Source organism: Cuculus canorus, chromosome 1 (assembly GCF_017976375.1).
Source record: "Cuculus canorus isolate bCucCan1 chromosome 1, bCucCan1.pri, whole genome shotgun sequence".
Lineage (NCBI taxonomy): Eukaryota > Metazoa > Chordata > Aves > Cuculiformes > Cuculidae > Cuculus > Cuculus canorus.
In genome coordinates this window covers 53,486,599-53,506,413 of record NC_071401.1, presented here as the reverse complement: position 1 = coordinate 53,506,413, position 19,815 = coordinate 53,486,599, and the positions used below count along the sequence as shown (strand labels likewise).

The 19,815-nt window shown below is 37.8% G+C and overlaps 1 protein-coding gene and 1 long non-coding RNA gene across 4 annotated transcripts in view; one reads left to right on the top strand and one right to left on the bottom strand.

Moving 5' to 3' along the window:
- The window catches only part of LOC128852652 (uncharacterized), a 38,871-nt gene extending 25,249 nt beyond the window's left edge, over nt 1–13,622 (bottom strand). The window contains exon 1 of the long non-coding RNA XR_008450618.1: nt 13,491–13,622. This is a non-coding gene — a long non-coding RNA (uncharacterized LOC128852652). The remainder of the gene's footprint in view (nt 1–13,490) is intronic.
- Nucleotides 1–19,815, top strand: part of GPC6 (glypican 6) — a 757,324-nt gene that overhangs the window by 392,893 nt on the left and 344,616 nt on the right. For all 3 annotated transcript variants that reach the window (XM_054070846.1, XM_054070836.1, XM_054070856.1), the window contains exon 3: nt 13,533–13,924. In XM_054070846.1, the coding sequence (XP_053926821.1) occupies nt 13,533–13,924 (392 nt within the window). The remainder of the gene's footprint in view (nt 1–13,532; nt 13,925–19,815) is intronic.

The window sequence follows — 19,815 nt, the reverse complement described above, 5'->3', positions numbered from 1 at the left end:
AAAGCTTTAGTGAATGGGCATCATTTTTCCATGTCCTTGTTTGCCTGAACTTTCTAAATTTTATATTATGCTCTGAATTATACATATGATTAAGTTAATAACAGTGGTGACCTTACTTCTCATTTTAAAAACAGAAATATGATTAAGTTCTTCTTTGTTCAGTGGCAATGTCACCTCCAGCCCTGCTCATTGCTTCAAGAATACAGGAATAATCCAAAGGATTAAAATATGTATGTTTTTCTAATCCTTTACTTTTTCTTGGTGGGTCTGGATTTGTGCTTCTGGCTTTTCTATTCATCCAGAGCAAATCATGTATTTATGATCTCACATTTGGCTTTGAAGGATAACAAGAGGCCCTTTGGACTTAAAGCCAATGTTTCAGCCAACAGCAAAATGATATGAGACTGAATTTTTTATTTGCTGTCAAACTTCGTGATACCGCAAAGGAAAAAGAAATAGATGATAAGTCTGAGATTTTCCAGAGGCACAGCTATGGTAAAGCAGGAGAAACTTTTGTATGCAAAGTAGGAACCAGTTTAGTTCTTAGGTAAAATTAAAAAAAAAAAAAAATTAAAATCAAACAATGCCAAAATAAATTTCAATTTCTAATAGATTAGGTTGATGCTCAGAATATAAGAAATGGTGTGTTTCAGCTAAATCAGTTTAAATCGAAGCCTGTGACAGAACATACAAACTTTGATGGCTCATCAAAATAAACTAAAATGTTTAGAGGCCAATTTGAAAGCAAAATCAAGGTTATTTGTGGTTTTATGAAGTATTTCTGAGTGACTCTTGATTCCAGAGACAAAAGTTGCTGTATCTGTGTAATCAACAAAAAAGATCTTTCAGTACTCTTTACAGTTACATTTACAGTTACATTTTCAGCTACTTAATTAATTTTTACTGTCTGAAGGGATAGTTTGCTGTAAGCTATGCATGGGCGTGGAACACTGATTAAAATCCTTAATGACTAAATACATAATAGGTAGGTTGTTTGGCACCTATTGCACTCATTGTGACATTAAACATAAAAATTTCAGTTTAATTGCATTGTATATGTACACATATTATGGGCAAGTCTGCTTGAACATGTGGTCTTTACAGGAAGGGAACATGTGACTAATAAAATAATGCTTCTTCAGTGAAAGTAGAGAATATTTTCTAGATAATGGGCTAAATGAGCAATATAATTTAATGCTGAACCATAGTATAAAATTCATCTATTGGGAACACATTTCTAATGATATGATTTGTAAATGTGGAAGCACTTAAAGTATTAAGGCCATCTAGGCTACATAAAATTATAATGTACTTGTGAAATTTCTTTTTATGGAAAAGGAGCAGTGTAATTAGTGTCACCTAGAATGTATCATAACTAATGTTTCATCTTTTGAGAAGCTATCACTGTTATAGTGTGTTTGGAAGTCTTCTCACAATTATTTACATCTTCATTCACGGAAGTATGTCGTCTCCCTTAAAAAACAGAAGATGTGTTCTCTCTTTTGTCCTTTTCAAAGAAATCCCTATTTTTTCTAGCTATACTGAGATATCAGCAGGCTGAGAGAGTCAGTGTTGTTCAGCCTGGAGAAGAGAAGGCCCCTTGGAGACCTTACAGAGACCTTCCACTACCTTAAGGGGCTACAAGAAAGCTGGAGAGGGACTTTTTACAAGAGCATGTAGTGATAGGACTGCACTGAATGGCTTTAAATTGGCAAGGAGAAGATTTAGATTAGACATTAGGAAGAACTTCTTCGTGATGAGGGCGGTGAGACACTGGCACAGGTTGCTCAGGGAAGTTGTGGGTGCCCCATCCCTAGAGGTGTTCAAGGCCAGGTTGGACGGGGCCTTGGGCAGCCTGGTCTTGTGGAAAGTGTCGCTGCCCATGGCAGGGGAATTGGAACCGGGTGATCTTTAAGGTCCTTTCCAATCCAAATCATTCTATGATTCTATGATCTGCCCCTCATTGCATCATACATCCAAATTTTTCTCCCAAATGACTAAGTATGTATGTGTTTACAAAACATAAAGAAGTCAGATAAAAAAATTCACAATAATCTCTTGCAATAAGCATTCATTTTACTTCCCTAAATCACTAGACTTCTAAAAACTTTACTCTTTCAGATAATGCAGTGATGGAAGCTCTAAAAAGCCTTATCAACCAATAATACATACACATATATATGTATTAATGAAAATACTAGCACTAATCCAGTGGCATCGATATGAAGAGACAGGCTCCTGCGGTGTGTGAAGACGTGCCCCCATTTTAAAGCCTAAACTAGATTTTTGATCTAAAGTCTTTTTTCTTTCCCCATAGAGAACATAAAGGCAGAGCTGGAGCAAGGCTTCAGGGCAAGATAGGTATCTGGAGTGAAATAGCATGGAGCCTAAACTGCAGGTCCTGCTGTACTTGACAAGATATATAGTTTTTAGGAACCCCGTTCTGCCCTTGTGTTCACAAGAGATGGCTTTTGTGGTATTGATAGACTGTGTCTGAGGAACCTCTGGAAAAATTAAGTTGAACTCTCGTCTTATGACTTTCTCCCTTTTATTCAGTTTCCATTTCCCTGTTTTTCTATCTTCTTTCTGACAATTTTTATCCCCTTTAACTTTTTCTTTCCTGTTTCACCTGTACTGCCTCATTTGTGGTTGCTTATCCTCCCATATTTTAGTGTTTCTGCAGTAGTATAGGGCAGAAAAACAAATATAAGGTCTCTTCTAGTAAACATGGGTAACCCCGGACCCGATACCACCTGCTGCTCAGTAGGACTTATCAACTTTCCAGCTTGATTTATCTGAGGACACTTAGTGAGAGTTCCAGCTCAAAAGTGACACAGCATTAATGTTATGGCCAAAAAAAATCTTGAGAAATACCAGAATATTACACAAGGAAATAGCTTCTAGCACTAGTTCTAGCCACTGAATGGAAAGAGTGCCTTCAAAACTGACCCTGACTCTCCACTCCACTAGGCTCAGAAGGAAGCATTGGACACCAACGAGAAAAACACGCCTATATCTATATGCCCCCATCAAGCTATCGGATAAAAAACATGTAATGTGAGGAATTGCGTGTGTCAGAGAAAGACAGATGAAGATTTTGTAGTAGGGAGAACAGGCATTTGCATCTCAAGATTGCAGAGAACTTGGAAGAAGCAGTAAATGGCAGAAAACCTGGAAGTCCAGTGACTTCTGCACAGAAAAACCCCAACAAGAAGACAAACAAGAAAACCTATACAAAAAAAAAACCAGGGACAGGCTCTAGATTTCCTAGCTCCTGCTGAACCACACCACTTCTTTTCATTGCAGAACCACAGGAAAGAGTCAAAGCTATTGTTTGGTTTTAGAGAGTCAGCATCTTGTGAGTTCTTGTCTTCAGTATTTTCAAGAGATTCAGCAACTAATCATCAGACCACCATAAAAGCACAAAACTTTGGTATCACTACATGACACACCCATTTACATGGAAACGTCATATGCAATACAGCAGCTCATAAATGGGAATGAGTCCCCAAGTAATCCCTTGTAGTTCAAAGAAATAGTAAATTATACTGTTTGAAATCTAATGTAACCCTAAATATTTACGAGCCTTGCAAAGATACTTTTTTAGTTCATAGTACCATATCTTACATCTAAATTTCCTTTTGACTGGATCACTTTCCCAGCAGACACATTCTTAGGAGGGGAAAGGGTTTCTATGGAGAAGGTAGGTCAGATAAAAATCAATCATGCAGCATGTTGATCCAGTGAATTGATGCCTGCAGATTATTTGTGTTGACTTTAAACCTATTCAAATACTAACTGTGTTTTTTAATCCCTGATCTTTGAAACATCCAGGTAGGAAAGTTTATTGACTTCACAAAGCTCCGCAGGGCACTCAAGGTCTTTCTACCAGCACATGAATGCAGATCCAGGATCTGAGAGGCTGTTTTCTTCAAAACTAGTAGATCTTTTCCTACATTTGTAGCTTCTTTGAAGCTAGCTGTATTATCCTCAGCCTTAATCCTTAACCTTATCCTTAATCAATAGTTTTATGCATTGCCTTGTTTTAAGTCACTGATTCGCTCAATCTGAACTCTAGGACCTTTGCTGCTCCTTAACTTTCCTACTATTACCTTAGAAAAATATTTCATCCCTCTAACATTTAAGCTGACTTCCTGACATTTAATTTAACTTAGTTTGATGTCATAAAAGAAAAATAAAGTTTGTCGCTTCAGTGAAGTTTGACCATGTAGATCAATTTACAAGCAAGAAATTCAGTCATACCTCTGCATTATTACAGTAACAAATAGTACTGCAAGCAGAGTCCAAACAGTCAAGAAACAACAGGGAAATCATTCTGGATTTAATACGGCTTGTCCTTAATGTTGCATGGGATTCCTTTGAGTGTGGATACAGGGAAATCAGATAAGCTCAAAAATAAGAAAATTACCTTGGAGATAGTTTTATCTTCTTTTGCTAGTGGTGTTAAAACATAACAGAAGTTATTAGCTGCATTCAGGGGTGTCTGGAAAAACCATCAACATGACTTCATTACCTCTTTAACTGCAGTCTTATATACAAAATTAATTTTATGTACATAATAATTTCAATTGGAAGTCAAGCTTCAACTGCTCTTACAGCAGGCTTCTGTTGGTTAGCTGAACTAGAAGTTATTGCAGTAGTATCTGTCTCAATTCCCACATCTTTGAGGATTTTTTTATATAATGCATGGATTTCTTTATAAATACTAAAATGACCTTGTTTCAATGAAAGAAGGATGAAATGAGATGGAAAGGAAAACTGCAATGGATTTACAACAATTACATAAAGTAAATACAACTGTGCAAATATGTCTTAGCTCTCTGCGCTTGCAAGTGGTACGTGAAAGTATCTGCAGTTCTAATTTTAAACATATTGTGATACAGCCAGTCCAATCTGTTTGATATCCATCTTTCCATACTGGGATTTAGGAACTGCACCTTCCTACTGGGTACTTTACCAAGTGCATGTGATCCAGTAGATGCTCCAGAAGAAAAAACCCTCCCTGAAGTTGAACATACCCTAAGAATTGGTTTTCAAACTTTTATGGCAGTTCATTACAGCAGTCCAATTTTGTTTAAAATGGGAGGAAGAACAAAAAAAGACACTACTCTAAAAGAGGCAAGGAAGCCCTCCTCAGTCCTAGATGTGCCTGAATCTGAGTAGAGATTTGTGCCTCCAAACCCCAGTTCTGAGGTATCAGTGTTCTCAGGATGTGCTTAATCACCACACAGTAAATAACAGTCAATTAAAATTTCAGTGTCTTCCTCTGGCCAGGTAGAGCCCCCTTCCAGACAAAGGACTTCTGCCCTTGGCCAATTCAAGCTGTGTTCTCTGAGAACAGGCTTGAAGATATGCAATGACTTCAGTGCCACATTCCTCCCCAGCACACCACCTGACCTCTAAACATTTAGGACTGAGTCTAATGATAGGAAATGCAGGTTCTGGTTTGAGAGCTGCTTGTCAAAATGATTGCCTACTCTTTTTTTTTCTTTCTTTCTTTCTTTCTTTCTTTCTTTCTTTCTTTCTTTCTTTCTTTCTTTCTTTCTTCAGAAAGGCTATATAAATTATTCTGGCTTCAATCAGTTTTATCTGTCTCTTAGCAAGAGACAGAAAATTAACAATTTCTTGTTAATTTTCCCCTAGTATTCTGCTCTACCTTTCAGTTGCCTGCATTAAAAGCCAACAAATTTTTAATATGTTTCAAAGACTGTTGTAGATTATAGGCATGGCAAAGGATTTTCATACAAAATGTTATATGGTAAATCGCTTTAACTATTGAACTGGATATTTAATAGCTTCTAGTGGTGCACAGGGAAAACTAGAACAGTCTCTATATTTTAAAACAATTGTTGCATTGAGTCCCATAGTTTATATATTGTTAATATCATTTTCATGAAAGCTTTAAATGTTTTTCAGAAGAAACTGTGGTGACTCATAAAGTTTTCATGAGTCATTATACATTTTTATGAACATAGGATGTAAAATTCATCATTCTGAAATTCACAGATATCCATGAAGTGCTACATGTCTCTCTTTGGTCATGGATATTCATGACAGTACTACTGCTGTAAGCATTTAAATGTTTGTTCATAAATTTTCTAGATCGTCACTTTCTGATGCCATGTGGCATTTTGCTTACATTTTATGAGTACTTCACTTGGGCATTTTCCACTTGATAATGAAAGTGGAACCTTCAGGGACAGTTATTAGTGTATATATAAATTATGTGAAAGCTATCTCATTGCTCTGTTTTTATTCCTAGTATTTTCTTTCTTAGTTATTGCTATAAGTTCTTTGAGAGGATCTTGGGAATTTCAGGTTTCATATTTATAATCAAGAATATATCATCAGTATAAAGTACCAGATGGAATAGAATATGAATTGAGACTCTAGAAAGCAGTAAAGATTTAAAAAATGATGTCCTAATATTTAATTTAATAGTTCTCATGTGAAAGTGGTGTGTTTCACCTAGTTGCAGGATTGTCTGTATAGAATCAATGACAGGATCAAGCCTCCTCTTTAGACGTACTCAATTGTTAGTAAATGACCTTTTGCAGTGAAGAAACAGTAAGTCAGCATTTAGAGGTTGCACCTGTCCCACAAAGTTGTTGAGAATGTTCTTATTGATTTCAGTGTTGCAGAATAACGTGTTGTAGACCTTTATCAGTGCATGTTATCAGCTTTGAGTAGATGACTTATCCTTTAACTCTGTATTAGTGCTAATTTGTACAATAACTTCTTTGTACATTAGCATTAAGTGATGCCTTAAATTCTTTGTCAGATTGTTTCCACTGTGTTAATGGCATTGATATATAAATATCAGCCTAACTTTTTTTTCCATTTGCCTGCACCTGATCTAACCTGTCCAGCTTAGCCCATGACAGATGTATTTGTGTTTTCTCCTTATCCTCTTGTCCCTCATTTTAGCCCAGGACAATGCTGTTTGCATTGTCACCACATTCTGTAATGTGGAGTGGTTAAGGATGGGGACTCAGTGGTCTCCCCTTCCCCTGGGAGTCCTTTCCTTGCAACAGCCTGACCCATAAGAGGCAGAAGTTGTGAACTCTGGACAGGAGGCAGGAAAAAAGATCACAGAGAATTATCTTCTATTATCAAGTCTTGTTGTATTCTGAGAAATAGAGTGATTAAAGAGGGAAGAGAGACTCTCATACTCCTTCGCAACCTTTTAGACTGCACTGGTTTCTAAAAAATTTAGTAGCATCCAAAAGATTTCATAATGTCATATTTACAGGTATTGAACATGCTAGAAAGGTATCAATATCCATTAACTGCTAAATCATTTTACCCGCAGGTGATTTTACTGAAGACATAAGTAGAGGATGTAGAATCATAGAATCATAGAATCTTAGAATCATAGAATCATAGAATAGTTAGGGTTGGAAGGGACCTTGAAGATCATGTGGTTTCAGCCCTCCTGCCATGGGCAGGGACATGTCCCCCTAGCTCAGGCTGCCCAAGGCCCCATCCAGCCTGGCCTTGAACACTTCCAGGGATGGGGTATCCACGGCTTCCCTGGGCAACCTGTGCCAGTGCCTCACCACTCTCATGGTGAAGAAATTCTTCCTTATGCCTAGTCTGAAATTTATAATTATAGCACACATTTAATTATCTGACTTGCATTTCTTAGCTTTAAATGGAATATGTATATATTCAAAACGAGTTTAAAAAGGAGAGCAATTTTCAACAGAACTCATCACACTGCACCTTTGGTGTTCCTAATGGGAGCTGAAACTTGTTTCGCAGTTTTGACTGTTGAGTGTTTCTAAAGGTCAAAGCTGTAAGGGAGTTTTAAAATTAGTTGTCCAAGCTCCCTAAAAAGTAAAAGTAATGCAGTGGTAACCTTATGCATATGATTTGTTCAATCTTCAATATGAATACAAATGTAATGTCAAAAATAGGGAAAAAAATCATCTGCTGCGGTATTCTTTGTCAGTCAGAAAGTTAAATTGAGTTCTTTTTGTTCTGTAAGGTTAGTTATTGTTAGAAGAAAGTCTCTGGAAACCCTCCAAAAACACCTGCAAAGTGAAAAAAATCTAGAACCTCAGAGGTTAATTTCACTTGAATTTACTTGAGATAAATCCCAGCTTTCACTAATTGATAACATTGTGGAATATCTCTTTAAAAAAAGAAAAAAGAAAGAAAAATATAGCCTTTGCAATAATCCTGCAGAAAAGATGAAAAGTTCACTACAACTTTTTTTTCATGAACGACTTTGTGAACAATGAAAGACAGGCAGAAATAGGGCAGTGAGAGGAAAAAAAAAACCCCTGCCATTGATGTATGTTGTGAATATAAGTGTCTGTAGTTAAAGAACCTCCAAAGAACATTTCTGTCCAAAAAGGTTATCAGCTTAAATGAAATTTAATATCTTTCTTACCATCAGCCTCATCAGGATTGGGTTCAAAGATGTGAAATGAAGTTAGGTACCTAAAGGCCATGTAGGATGTAGATGCATGAACGTCTTCACAGTAAATGGTAGAACACTGATTTTCAAAAAGCTCTGAGGACTTAGAAATGCAAATTCCAGTGACTACAAGCAGAAGAAAAAGGCGATAATGGGGAACTGCCTGTAGTTTTGGATAGTGTTATTGAATGATAGATGAAATAAATATGCCACTCTGAGCAATATTTGCGATAAAGGCTGATATAAGATCAGACCTATATTCCTGTCCAGAACTTCTGAAAAGCTCTGTACAGCTGTTCTGGGCACTGAGACTGCACGTCCAGTGTATCAGATGCACCTTACTATAACATTCAGATAATAAGTTCTTCTAAAAACGAAAACAAAGCAGAACATATGATAGTTACATGCAATTTCCTTTTCATCTTTTTTTGTGTTAAAACTCATGCATATGTTTTAGTATTGGGAACTGGACAACAACCGTTTCTAGCTTTGCATCTTGTCCTACAGTCATATGTTGGTTTTGCTTAAATTACATACTGAAAAGAAAATAAGGGGAATTTATGAGGCTGGGGATCAACATAGAACATCAGCTCCATAATAATACGTAATTGTTTATTTTATAATTGCTTCTAGATGGTTGTGACTATATTTTGTCGAAGGCAGTTACTGTATCATATCATGCTGCAATATTATTCCCAGTCCTGACACACTGACATATGGTGACAACTAGTCATCGCTTCGGAATTAGGCTATCTCCAGGGCTGAATTACATTACAACACTAGATAACCTAAGTTAAAATACAGTGAAAAAGTCAAATTTCAGTTTGCAACATAGCTAACGAGACTGTTTTAAGTCAGAGAGCAGTACCTACCTTTCAGTAAGAGGGTCTAGCAATGCATTGTGTCCTTTCACTTTTCAACTGAGTTATCTTATCCTAGGCAAATGTTTAATAACAATTCAGACTTCATTTGCAGACACTGTTATTATCAATCTTGCATCCTAAATTTACAGATAACGTTTAAAAATGAAAACTAGCTTAAATGTTATCTACTGACTGGAAAACCAGCATTTATATCTATATAGAGCATGTAATGTTTTGAAATAGCAATCTTCTCTCCCTTTTTTCAGTGGCTCAGTGTGCCTTAGATCTTATCCTTTCGAACTACCTCATAAGCAGAACTGAATGGGCTTCCACAGACCCTCTGACTAATAAATGAAAGCTCTATAAACTGGGACATATTCTGGCATATAAAAGGATCGCCACTTAAAATTAGGAAATATTATTTCCAGCATTAACAGTGCTCATGACAGGCTATTTTGGCAGCAAAAAAAAATCACAAGATATATATTTAAAACACTGTGAGGCTCTGCCCTATATAGATTCTCCTCTCCCACCCTAGTACTTGAGTGCCTTCCAAAAGCACATTAAGCAACATGACTAATGTCTGTCTCATCTTCGTTCTCTTACTTTGAGCTGAAATATTGCATTATTTTTCAAAAGCTACCTGCAAGCAGATGAAATATTATCTTTGCAATGAACATAAAATCTTTACATTACTGTGAAGACCATGGAAAATTTCAGCCATTATGGAAATGCTTAATGTTACTCCTGATGCAACTGGACAAGTGCCCAGTTATGCCAGGACACGGTCTCTGCACATGAGCATTGCAAAGCAGACTACCTTCTTGATGTACGGAAGATTTGCAAGCTAAAAAGGAAGTGATCCTTCACACCAGCATTCATTTAGATGGACAGGTTTTGATTGACAATTTTTCTAATTAGTACAACAGAGGACAAACTAAGAAGGTATTCAGTTCTGTAGTTGTTGCTGTTTTGTTATCCTGACCTTGCATAAGATATTCATGCAGATAACTCTCTTAAACTGTCTTTTGTATGAAACTGTACAGAAGACTCATGGCCTAAGTTTTAAATTGCAGAGTAACGTACTCTAAGCAATAGCTCTCCAAGACTAGAGACCTATGAAAAGACTAAAAATTAAATAAATCTTCAGAGGCCATTAGCTTTCCTACAGAATGCATATGTATGGCGTCACATTTGGACTAGCGTGAAATTTAAGCTTGTGGAGTTACTGGTAATGTTTGTACTGCAGTATAAATAAAGACTGTGACCGGCATGGACCGCATTTTGCTAGATGCTGTACAAGCACAGAATAAATGTCTGCCCCTCAATGAAAAGTTTGGTTGGTTTCCAACAAACTGACTGTGAGATTGCTTAATAATACCCCGAAAAATAAAGATTGTAGGATAACAATTTCAAACAAGAGGAGCTGCCAGCAACTGCGGTTATGCATTGCTCTGACTATCTTATGCAATGGCGTGATCTTTTAAGATAAATAGTGGGATTCCCGTTATACCTATGGATTGGGAGGAGCCAGCATGAGAATTGCTTACAGCAGCCCTCCAGCATATGGAGCCTTATGGGAGAGAAGTCGAGAGGCCTGATTTCACTGTTTTCATGATTGTCTTTCCCAGTTGTCATTCAGTTGTACTGATCTGAACACCTGGCTTCAACCTTAAACCCGATTTTAATTTGAGTCCCAAGTTCTCTGCCTTCCAGATGTTTTTACTACATCTTCAGCAGTAGAGCCAGTACACATTATTTCTTTGAAGGAGAAATGCTGAATGTATAAAATAGTAGTCTGGATGGTTCAGACATCAAGCATGTCACCAGGTCAGGGTTGGGAGTGAAAAAACAACTTTGTTTTGCTTTTCTCTAAAATAACTTTGTCAGAATTAGTGGGTAATTTGGAAAAACAACACGGAAGACTGTATGCTGTGGACCTCAAGTTTTTCTGCTTGTCACTAAGAATGACAAGGGTTTCTTGTTTGGTTTTGGTGTTTTTTTATTTATTTTATTTTTATTTTGCTTGTTGTGGGGTTTTTTGCTTTTCCCTACATAAACTATTTGGCAAAGGCATGTTCTTTTCCAGGTGGAATTTATTCCATGTGAAAAGCTGTGATTGTAGTGACAGTTTGGGCATTGATACATTTATTAGAATATATTTTCTCTTTAATAAATGCTTTGATGTAGAGAATATGTTCTCAATGTTCTGTGTATACATTTTCATCATAACGTCTTTGCAGTTATCTGGCAGATCAAAGACTGCAGCTCTGCACAATTTTTGCCAAAAAGAAGAGGCTCTTTTCTTACTGACTTGTAGAATGGTCCATAATGTTCAGTGGATTGTGCTTTTGGCTGATTATGGTTGCAAATCCTCAAATTTAGTTTAGATATTTTTCTTGTGCAGTCTTAATTGCTACCCCGTCATTAGCATTGCAGTAGTTCTGTGTTTTTATGAGCCACTATAATCACAGAAGGGCCCTATGTTAAAAGAGTATTCACATTATAGCATTAGTCAGGACTGTAAGAAGTCAGCATGTCCCTGCACTTAAGCGCATGCAGATGTGTCTACGGGCAATGAGCACATATTTAGAATTTGTTATCCTAGAGTTGGCCGCATGATAACTCCTGCATCAGTGCCAATCATTTAATCACAGCAAATATATGCTTTGCCAAAGGCATTGCATCTCTGCCTTCTTGTCTGCAATACCCCATTTAAAGGCCACAGCAGTTATTGAACTGTTTTCCAAAGGAGGTCTAAGAAGGCTGACAAGCAGACCTTGTAGGAAGATGGGATCTTCTAAAATTCTCAACAATTTATACCTGCTTTTGCAGAAGTATCCCAAGGGCTCCCAGTAAGAATAAATAACACAAGCCAACATTTAGAAATAGGTTATAGTTTGGGCCTGAGTAGATAAAAGGCATAGAAGCAGTAAAGTCTGAAGTCCTTTTGAAAAAACGTAAGGTTTGCTGTTCCAAAACCAACAACCAGCACGAACTGGAATTAGCAGGCTGGCTCGGACATGACTGATGGAGGATTCTAGTACTGTTCTTCAGTAGAGTAGCAAATTCTTGAAAATGCTAACATTTGCCTAGTATTAATTAGACACATAATACTTTTAAGAGGGATCCTGCTGATTTCCACTCAGGCCTCTTCCAGGTTTTCTTCTAGAATATTTGCAAATAAGTTTTCAGATTTATTTCTGTGATTTTCTCCTACGTTATAAGAACTTAAGCAAAATGGAACTTATCATTGTTATCTAGCTATTGTGCCCCTGTACTCAGCAGTGGTGAGGCAGCATCTTGAATACTGTGTTCACTTTTGGGCCCCTGACTACAAGAAAGACATTGGAATCCTGGAGTGTGTCCAGAGAAGGGCAGCGACACTGGCAAAGGGGCTGAAGAACAGTCTTACGAGGAGTGGCTGAGGGAGCTGGAGTTGTTTAGCCTAGAGAAAAGGAGGCTGAGGGGAGACCTTATCACTGTCTGCAACTACCTGAAAGGAGGTTGTAGTGAGGTGGCTGTTGGTCTCTTCTCCCAAGTGATAGGTGTTAGGATGAGATGACTTCAAGCTGCACCAGGGGAGGTTCAGATTAGACATAGGAAAAATTTCTCCACTGAAAGACTTATCAGGTACTGGAAGGCTGTCCAGGGAGGTGCTTGAGTCACCATCCCCGGAGGTGTTTAAAAGACAGGTGGATGAAGTGCTTAGGGATATGATTTGTTAGTGAACAGGTACAGTTGGACTCCATGATCTTAAAGGTCTTTTCCAACCTAGTAATTCTATGATTCTATGATTCTATGATTCTATTCTAAAATCCTTAGATTTTTAGTTAAGTCGTCATATTAATAACTTTACTTTCATCTTAGAAGTTTTAGTAGACTGGCTGCAGAGCATATTGCAAGGGATGGGGATTACTATGCCTGATTAGTACATGAATAAGAAGTAGAACTGCCCTCACTGAAGTTCTTTTAAATGGGTTTTTCATATTCACTGTTATAACTCTACGTCTTTCTACTTTCTTGAGGAATTCAGGTTATACTTTTTTTTCCTTACCTTTAAATTCAGCAATTTCCTATGCAAATATATAAATTTAACCATTAAAGCACTGTGGTAGCAACATATTGGAGCAAACTTAAGCAATAGTAACATAGGAATGAAATCAGAAAATTCTTGGTACCTTACTAATATTTCACTTAACACTTCCTTGTTTTCCCCGCAGAATTTTTCCGAGAGCTTTTGGAGAATGCAGAAAGATCCTTAAACGACATGTTTGTCCGGACATATGGTATGCTGTACATGCAAAACTCAGAGGTGTTCCAGGACCTCTTCACGGAGCTGAAGCGGTATTACACAGGAGGCAACGTGAACTTGGAGGAAATGCTGAATGATTTCTGGGCTCGGCTGCTGGAGCGGATGTTCCAGCTCATAAACCCCCAGTACCATTTCACTGAGGACTACTTGGAATGTGTAAGCAAGTACACGGATCAGCTGAAGCCATTTGGAGATGTACCCAGGAAGCTGAAGGTTCAAGTGACTAGAGCGTTCATTGCTGCACGGACCTTTGTTCAGGGGCTGACAGTAGGCAGAGAGGTTGCAAACAGAGTATCAAAGGTAATCTAAAATCAAGGGCTTTTAAGATTGAATTTGTTTCAAATTTACTAGACAATTGAAATCTTATCGTGTGCTTTCTTTAATATGGGGGGTGGGGGGGTTGGCTGCTTTTTATGTCTTCTAATATACCCATCCTATGTTTATAAATAGGGGCAACAGTTGGTTTTAATTCCTTCTGGACATATTAAGGCAATACTGGCGAGAAGGCAGTGAGATACCAATATACATCAATGTTATATATGGTAGTGATTGTCATTAGTAGTTCAAAGCTGGCTACATATGTAGAAGATTGCTATTATGATCAGAATTTAAATGTTTCAAGCAAATTTATGCTGCTGTTCATTTAGGCAGTACAGCCCTCATAGCATTCATTCATCATGCGACTGGGTGATGGATTTTGTTGGAAATGTCTAGTCATGTTTTTGATGAGAAAATAGACGAATAGTGACACCTCAGAAGCTTGAGCTTTCCCAAAGGATGGCTTGACTCACATTTATTTTGGTTTTAATTATTTATCTATGCAAATATTTAGGACTATCATAATCCTTGAGAGCTTCACATAATTAAAGCTATGTAAGAAAAAAGCACACACAACACATCTGGGTACCAGAAATGTTCTTGAATTACTTTCTCTTACACAGGGTTTCAAACTCTGATGTATTTTTCTGAATTGCTGTTCTAACCAGACAATTGTTTTGTGATCTGGCTGTTTCATAGTTCTAGTCAGTACTGTATTTAGACATTAGCTATATTCTGAATTCTGAATTTTCTAGATGAAATCCCCAGATACTCATTTCTGGTTGATAAGTGCATTCATGTGGTTCAACAAGGCCAAGTGTAAGGTCTTACACCTGGGTCAGGGCAATCCACATTTTCAATACAGGATGGGAAATGATGTGATTGAGAGCAGCCCTGCAGAGAAGGACTTGGGGGTGCTGATTGATGAGAAGCTCAACATGAGCCGTCAATGTGCACTCGAAGGCTGCGTCAAAACAAGCGTGGCCAGCAGGTCAGGGGAGGTGATTCTGCACATCTATTCCTCTCTTGTGAGACCTTATTTGGAGTATTGTGTCCAGTTCTGGAATCCTCAGCATAAGAAGGATATGGAACTGTTGGAAAGGGTCCAGAGAAGGCCTACAAGGATGATCAGAGGGCTGAGAGAGTTGGGGTTGTTCAGCCAGGAGAAGAGAAGTCTCTGAGGAGACTTTATAGCAACTTTCTAGTACCTGAAGGGGGCTTAGATGAGAGCTGGAGAGGGGCTTTTCATAAAGGCTTGTGGTGATAGTATGAGGGGGAAGGGGTATAAACTGGAGAGGTGCAGATTTAGGCTAGACATAAGGAGGAATTTCTTCACCATGAGAGTGGCGAGGCAGTGGCCCAGGCTGCCCAGGGAAGTCGTGGATGCCCCCTCCCTGGAAGTGTTTAAGACTGGGATGGATGGAGCCTCGGGCAGCCTGATTTAGTGGGATGTCCCTGTCCATAGCAGGGAGGTTGGAGCTAGATGACCTTTAAGGTCTCTTCCAACTCAGACTGTTCTATGACTCATGATTTTACACTTGCCCCTTGCAATACTTTCCTTTTACAAGCCTAAGTTTGCCTCTTTGTCAAGAAGACTGGCTCTCTTTAAATCACAGCCAGAAGGTGAGGTAGAACTGATACATTGTACAAGCTGGAAAGATAGTCAGTAAGTGATAGTCTGAGTTTCTGTCTAGGAAGCTGCATGGGAGGAAAGGATCATTTTGAACTTAAAAGTTGGTGAATGAAATACACAATCCTGATTACTGAGATCTCTTCCTCTCAAGAGCCTTCCTGAGCTACAGGGTGGCCTTCTCTTTTTTTTTCTGGCATTATCAATTCTTGCAGTCCTTTATTGGTGGTGACAAGGCATCAGCATAAAATCCCAGCCCACCTAGTCTAGTTGGGGACAATTATGGCTGTTTAGCCTCCAAGTGTGCAGAATGCATTTATCTGAAGCCATCTTTTTCCTCTGAAGAGTGGTGAAGTCCCCATGGTTCAGGTTTTAAGTGAAAGTGCTGACCTCTGATGTCACTGTTGTCAGTAGGCATTAGATCTTGCTGCATTGACTGGATGAGACTGTAGGGAGTAAGCGATGTATTTCGTGCAATAGATATGTAATTTCTGAATCCCAAACAGATTAAGGGACAAAGTGTCTGCTGACATGTCACTTCCCCTGTATACGTTACAGAATGTACAGGTGCCTCCCTTCTCACATAACCAGAAAATGTTTTCAGCTTGTCTGCTGGGTTTTTTTAGTACATAAGCCCTTCCAAGAACAGGGCTCATCAAAAGATCCCTGAATGATCCTATGATCCTTTAGTGAAGACTACTAGCTCTGGATTCATAATGTGAGACTTTTTGCAGTGTCACTTGCAGATGATAACCAAAGCTCAATAATGGTCCTTTTTTTTTTTTCTTTTAACATGAAAGCAACACTTTAAAATCTTTAAAATTGCGTGAGGATTGGTACAAGATACAGTACAGGTTCTTCTCTTTATGTTTATATAAATAGTGGTACTTTATTATATGTTTAGAATACTGCGTCTAGTTTTGGGGTCTGCCCATAGAAGAAAGATATTGGTGAACTGAGGTGAGTTCAGTGCAGGCCACCAGTATGGTGAGGACAGGAGCACTTGCCCTGTGAGGAGAGACTGTGGGACTGGAACTTGGTCAGCCTGGAAAAGAGGTGAATTTAGGGGCATCTAGCAGCAGCTCGTGGTGTCTGTAGAGAGGTTGTCAAGGAGATGCAGCAAAACTCTTCACAGTGGAGCATGGTGGGTTGTGACATGCATGAGTGGAAACAAGGACCAATTCATAAGGAGAAACTTCACCACAAGGATGCTCGAGCAGTGGATCAGTCGCCCAGAGAGTCTGTGAAGGCTGCATCCATGGGCCTGATTGTACAAAGCCCTTTGAGACAATCAGGTCATGCTAGTCTGAGTTCAGAGCTGATCCTTCTTTGAGGAGGAGGTTGGACTGGAGATAGCCTGAGTGCCCTTCCAACTTGAATTATCTTATGATCCCATTAAAAGGTTAGAAATGAATATTTTAATTAAACGTGGAATATACCTTGAGTGCAAGACTGACTTTGATCTTAAAATCTCAGTGGCTGTATTCAGCAAATGGTAAACAATTGTTAATTTTAGGGACTTCGCGTTATATGCATCTGGTAAGACATATGGAAAGAATCCCAGGTGACACCGAATGTTTAAGATTAATAAATACCCCGTGTAAAGGCTGTGATAACTCTGAAATCCAAGCTTTTGTGATCATAACTGTAGATTTTTATGCTTGTCTATCTACCACAGAAAATGACAAATATTTTTCTTTTAATATCGGTTTTAAAAGACTCTAACTGCTCTTTAGAATTAACATAACCATGCAACCAAAAAGAGGCAGGTAAATATTTTTTTGTTACTCTTTTGGAAGTCATCCAGATTCTACATGGATTTAGTTTTCATTGTACTCTAACACTGACAGGTTCTGTAATGCCACATCTGAGTAAGTCAAGAGAAATGAAAAAAAAAGAAAGAGAAAAGGAAAGGAAAAGAAGAATTGTTGCAGTTCTTTTACAGAAATCTTCATCTGTTGTCTGCACTGGCTGGGAGTGGAGGGGATCTCCTAGCTGCAACATCACAAGCTAAAAAGATTTTTTGCTTTCTATTTGTGGACCCATTATCTCACTGAACTGCTACTGTCAAAGGCCAGTCACATATAAAAAAGTTGAACCTCCACCTTAAGCACCACGAGAAAGAGATTTATTAATGAGAAACTTGGTAACAATGTCTCTTCTGTCCCTTTAATTTACTTCTCTGCCTCTTCTGGCCCCTTTCTGTAAAGGAGTTGGTGGGTCATGCACTCAGAAAGATTTTGTTCCCCATCTAATGTCAAGGATACATTCTTTCTGAAGATTTCTCTTCAGAGAGAATGTAATGTTGGCACTAACAGAAAATGATGCAGTCAGGGTACTCCTTGCGAAAGAGCTATACTCCCCTCTTTTTCCAATTAAGTACACAATTAAGTATACTCAAAACAGGCGACATATATCCCAAACATTTTTTTCTTACAATAGTATTTTGCTTTTTCTTATGTCAGTGAGATTATAATTTAGGTAAGGCCCAGTTAGATAAATGGGGATGAAGGGCAGTTAGGACGTGTCTTTTTCTATATTTTTTTTTTCTAATTATATTTCAATCATAAGCAGACATATTTGGTTCCATCTATTTGCGGTTGTAGAGCTTTGGCTGAACAGGGTTTTCATAATCTCCATGTCCAATTGCACGTTTTAATTTTCAGAGATTTTTAAATATTTTTATTTGTTGTACTAATACATTAAAAGATTCTCAATGTCTGCTAAGGGCTTGTAAAATGTCCACTCAATGTAGTGTATTTCCATTGGCTTGAGTAAACTTCAGCTCACTACATTCTATATATGATTTGTAAAGCTGTATATGCATAAGACAAAAAATGTAATTACTGTATTTCTTAAAGTGAAGAAAATGAAAACTATTTTTCATTAATATAGAAGAATCATAGAATCTTGGAGAATCTCAAGAAGGTAAGGAGCTATAAGAATAACTGAGTCCATCTCCCTGCTCCTCACAGGACTACCTAAAACTAAACACTATGACCAAGAGTGTTGTCCAGACAGTCCTTGAACTCTGACAGGTTTGGTGCTGTGACCGTTTCCCTGGGGTCCTGTTCCAGTGACTCTCCACCCTCTTGGAGAAGAACCTTTTCCTAATGTCCAGTCTGAATTTGCCTTGTTGCAACTTCAATATAAAATATTCAATATATAACGTAAGAACTGCCATTTTGGGCACACCAGAGGTCTGTGTAGTTGATTTTTGCCTCAATGACCAGTAGCTTAAAGGTAAGTGCAGGAGCAGAGCTTATCACTTAGTATACTTTCTTAAGCTATAAGACTTTTCTGGGCTTTCTGTGCTACAGGCTCAGAAATAATTGATGAAACTTTCCACCACCTGTTTTTCTACTAATTTCTTAGATCCTAAAAAATGTGTAGTATAGGCTTTTCTGCTTTGTTACCATTTGGTAGACAAAAATGTGTTATTTTTCTCTTTCCCCTTATGAAAATATAGCATATTCAAATGCCAATATTTTAAAACATATTTTGTTTTTCTGAACTTTTTCCTGGAGAAAACAAAACAAAACAAAACCCCCAAACATTTCTGACCAGCTGTGATTTAGTATTTAATGTTAAACTGAAGAAACTACTGAAAATATTTCTGAAGATGCTGCCAGCTGTGATTTCCAATAAGGTGGTAGAAAAGATGCATGCATATTTTTCATGTTCATCTTTCACTGTGTCTGAGCCCTGTATATTTTACAAGGAAATAATGCTAAGTTATTCTCTCTGACTCTGAACAAACATTCGCAGTGATCATAATACTCTCTTTGAACTGTCACTGAGTGGTGGAAAATGCAAGCAGAAAAAAAAAAATAGGATAAAGCACTCAAAATTTTAAAAAGTGAGGGTCTTTAAAACTTTCCAGGAGCTTATGATTCCTGAAATACTTTTCCAAAATATATTCGTAACTGAATTACAGCAATAATAAAGCTTGATGCATTGGAGATTTTTTTCATTAATTAAGGAACAGTTCTGGACCAAACACAGTGAGTAGAAAATAGAACATGTTCCCAAGAAAAAATTAAGACTGAAACTAAGGGTATTTAAAGGACAGGGTAAATCTCTAATCGGATGCAAATTTGCAAAAAAAAAAAAAAAAGCTAATATTTTTACAGCTACTACAGTTTCCCTAACAGGGTGTTATCCCATCAGGATGGCATTCCACTCAAATAAAAATTTTTATGGAAACAGTTTCTTTTGATATACATTTCATTGAAAGCTGTAG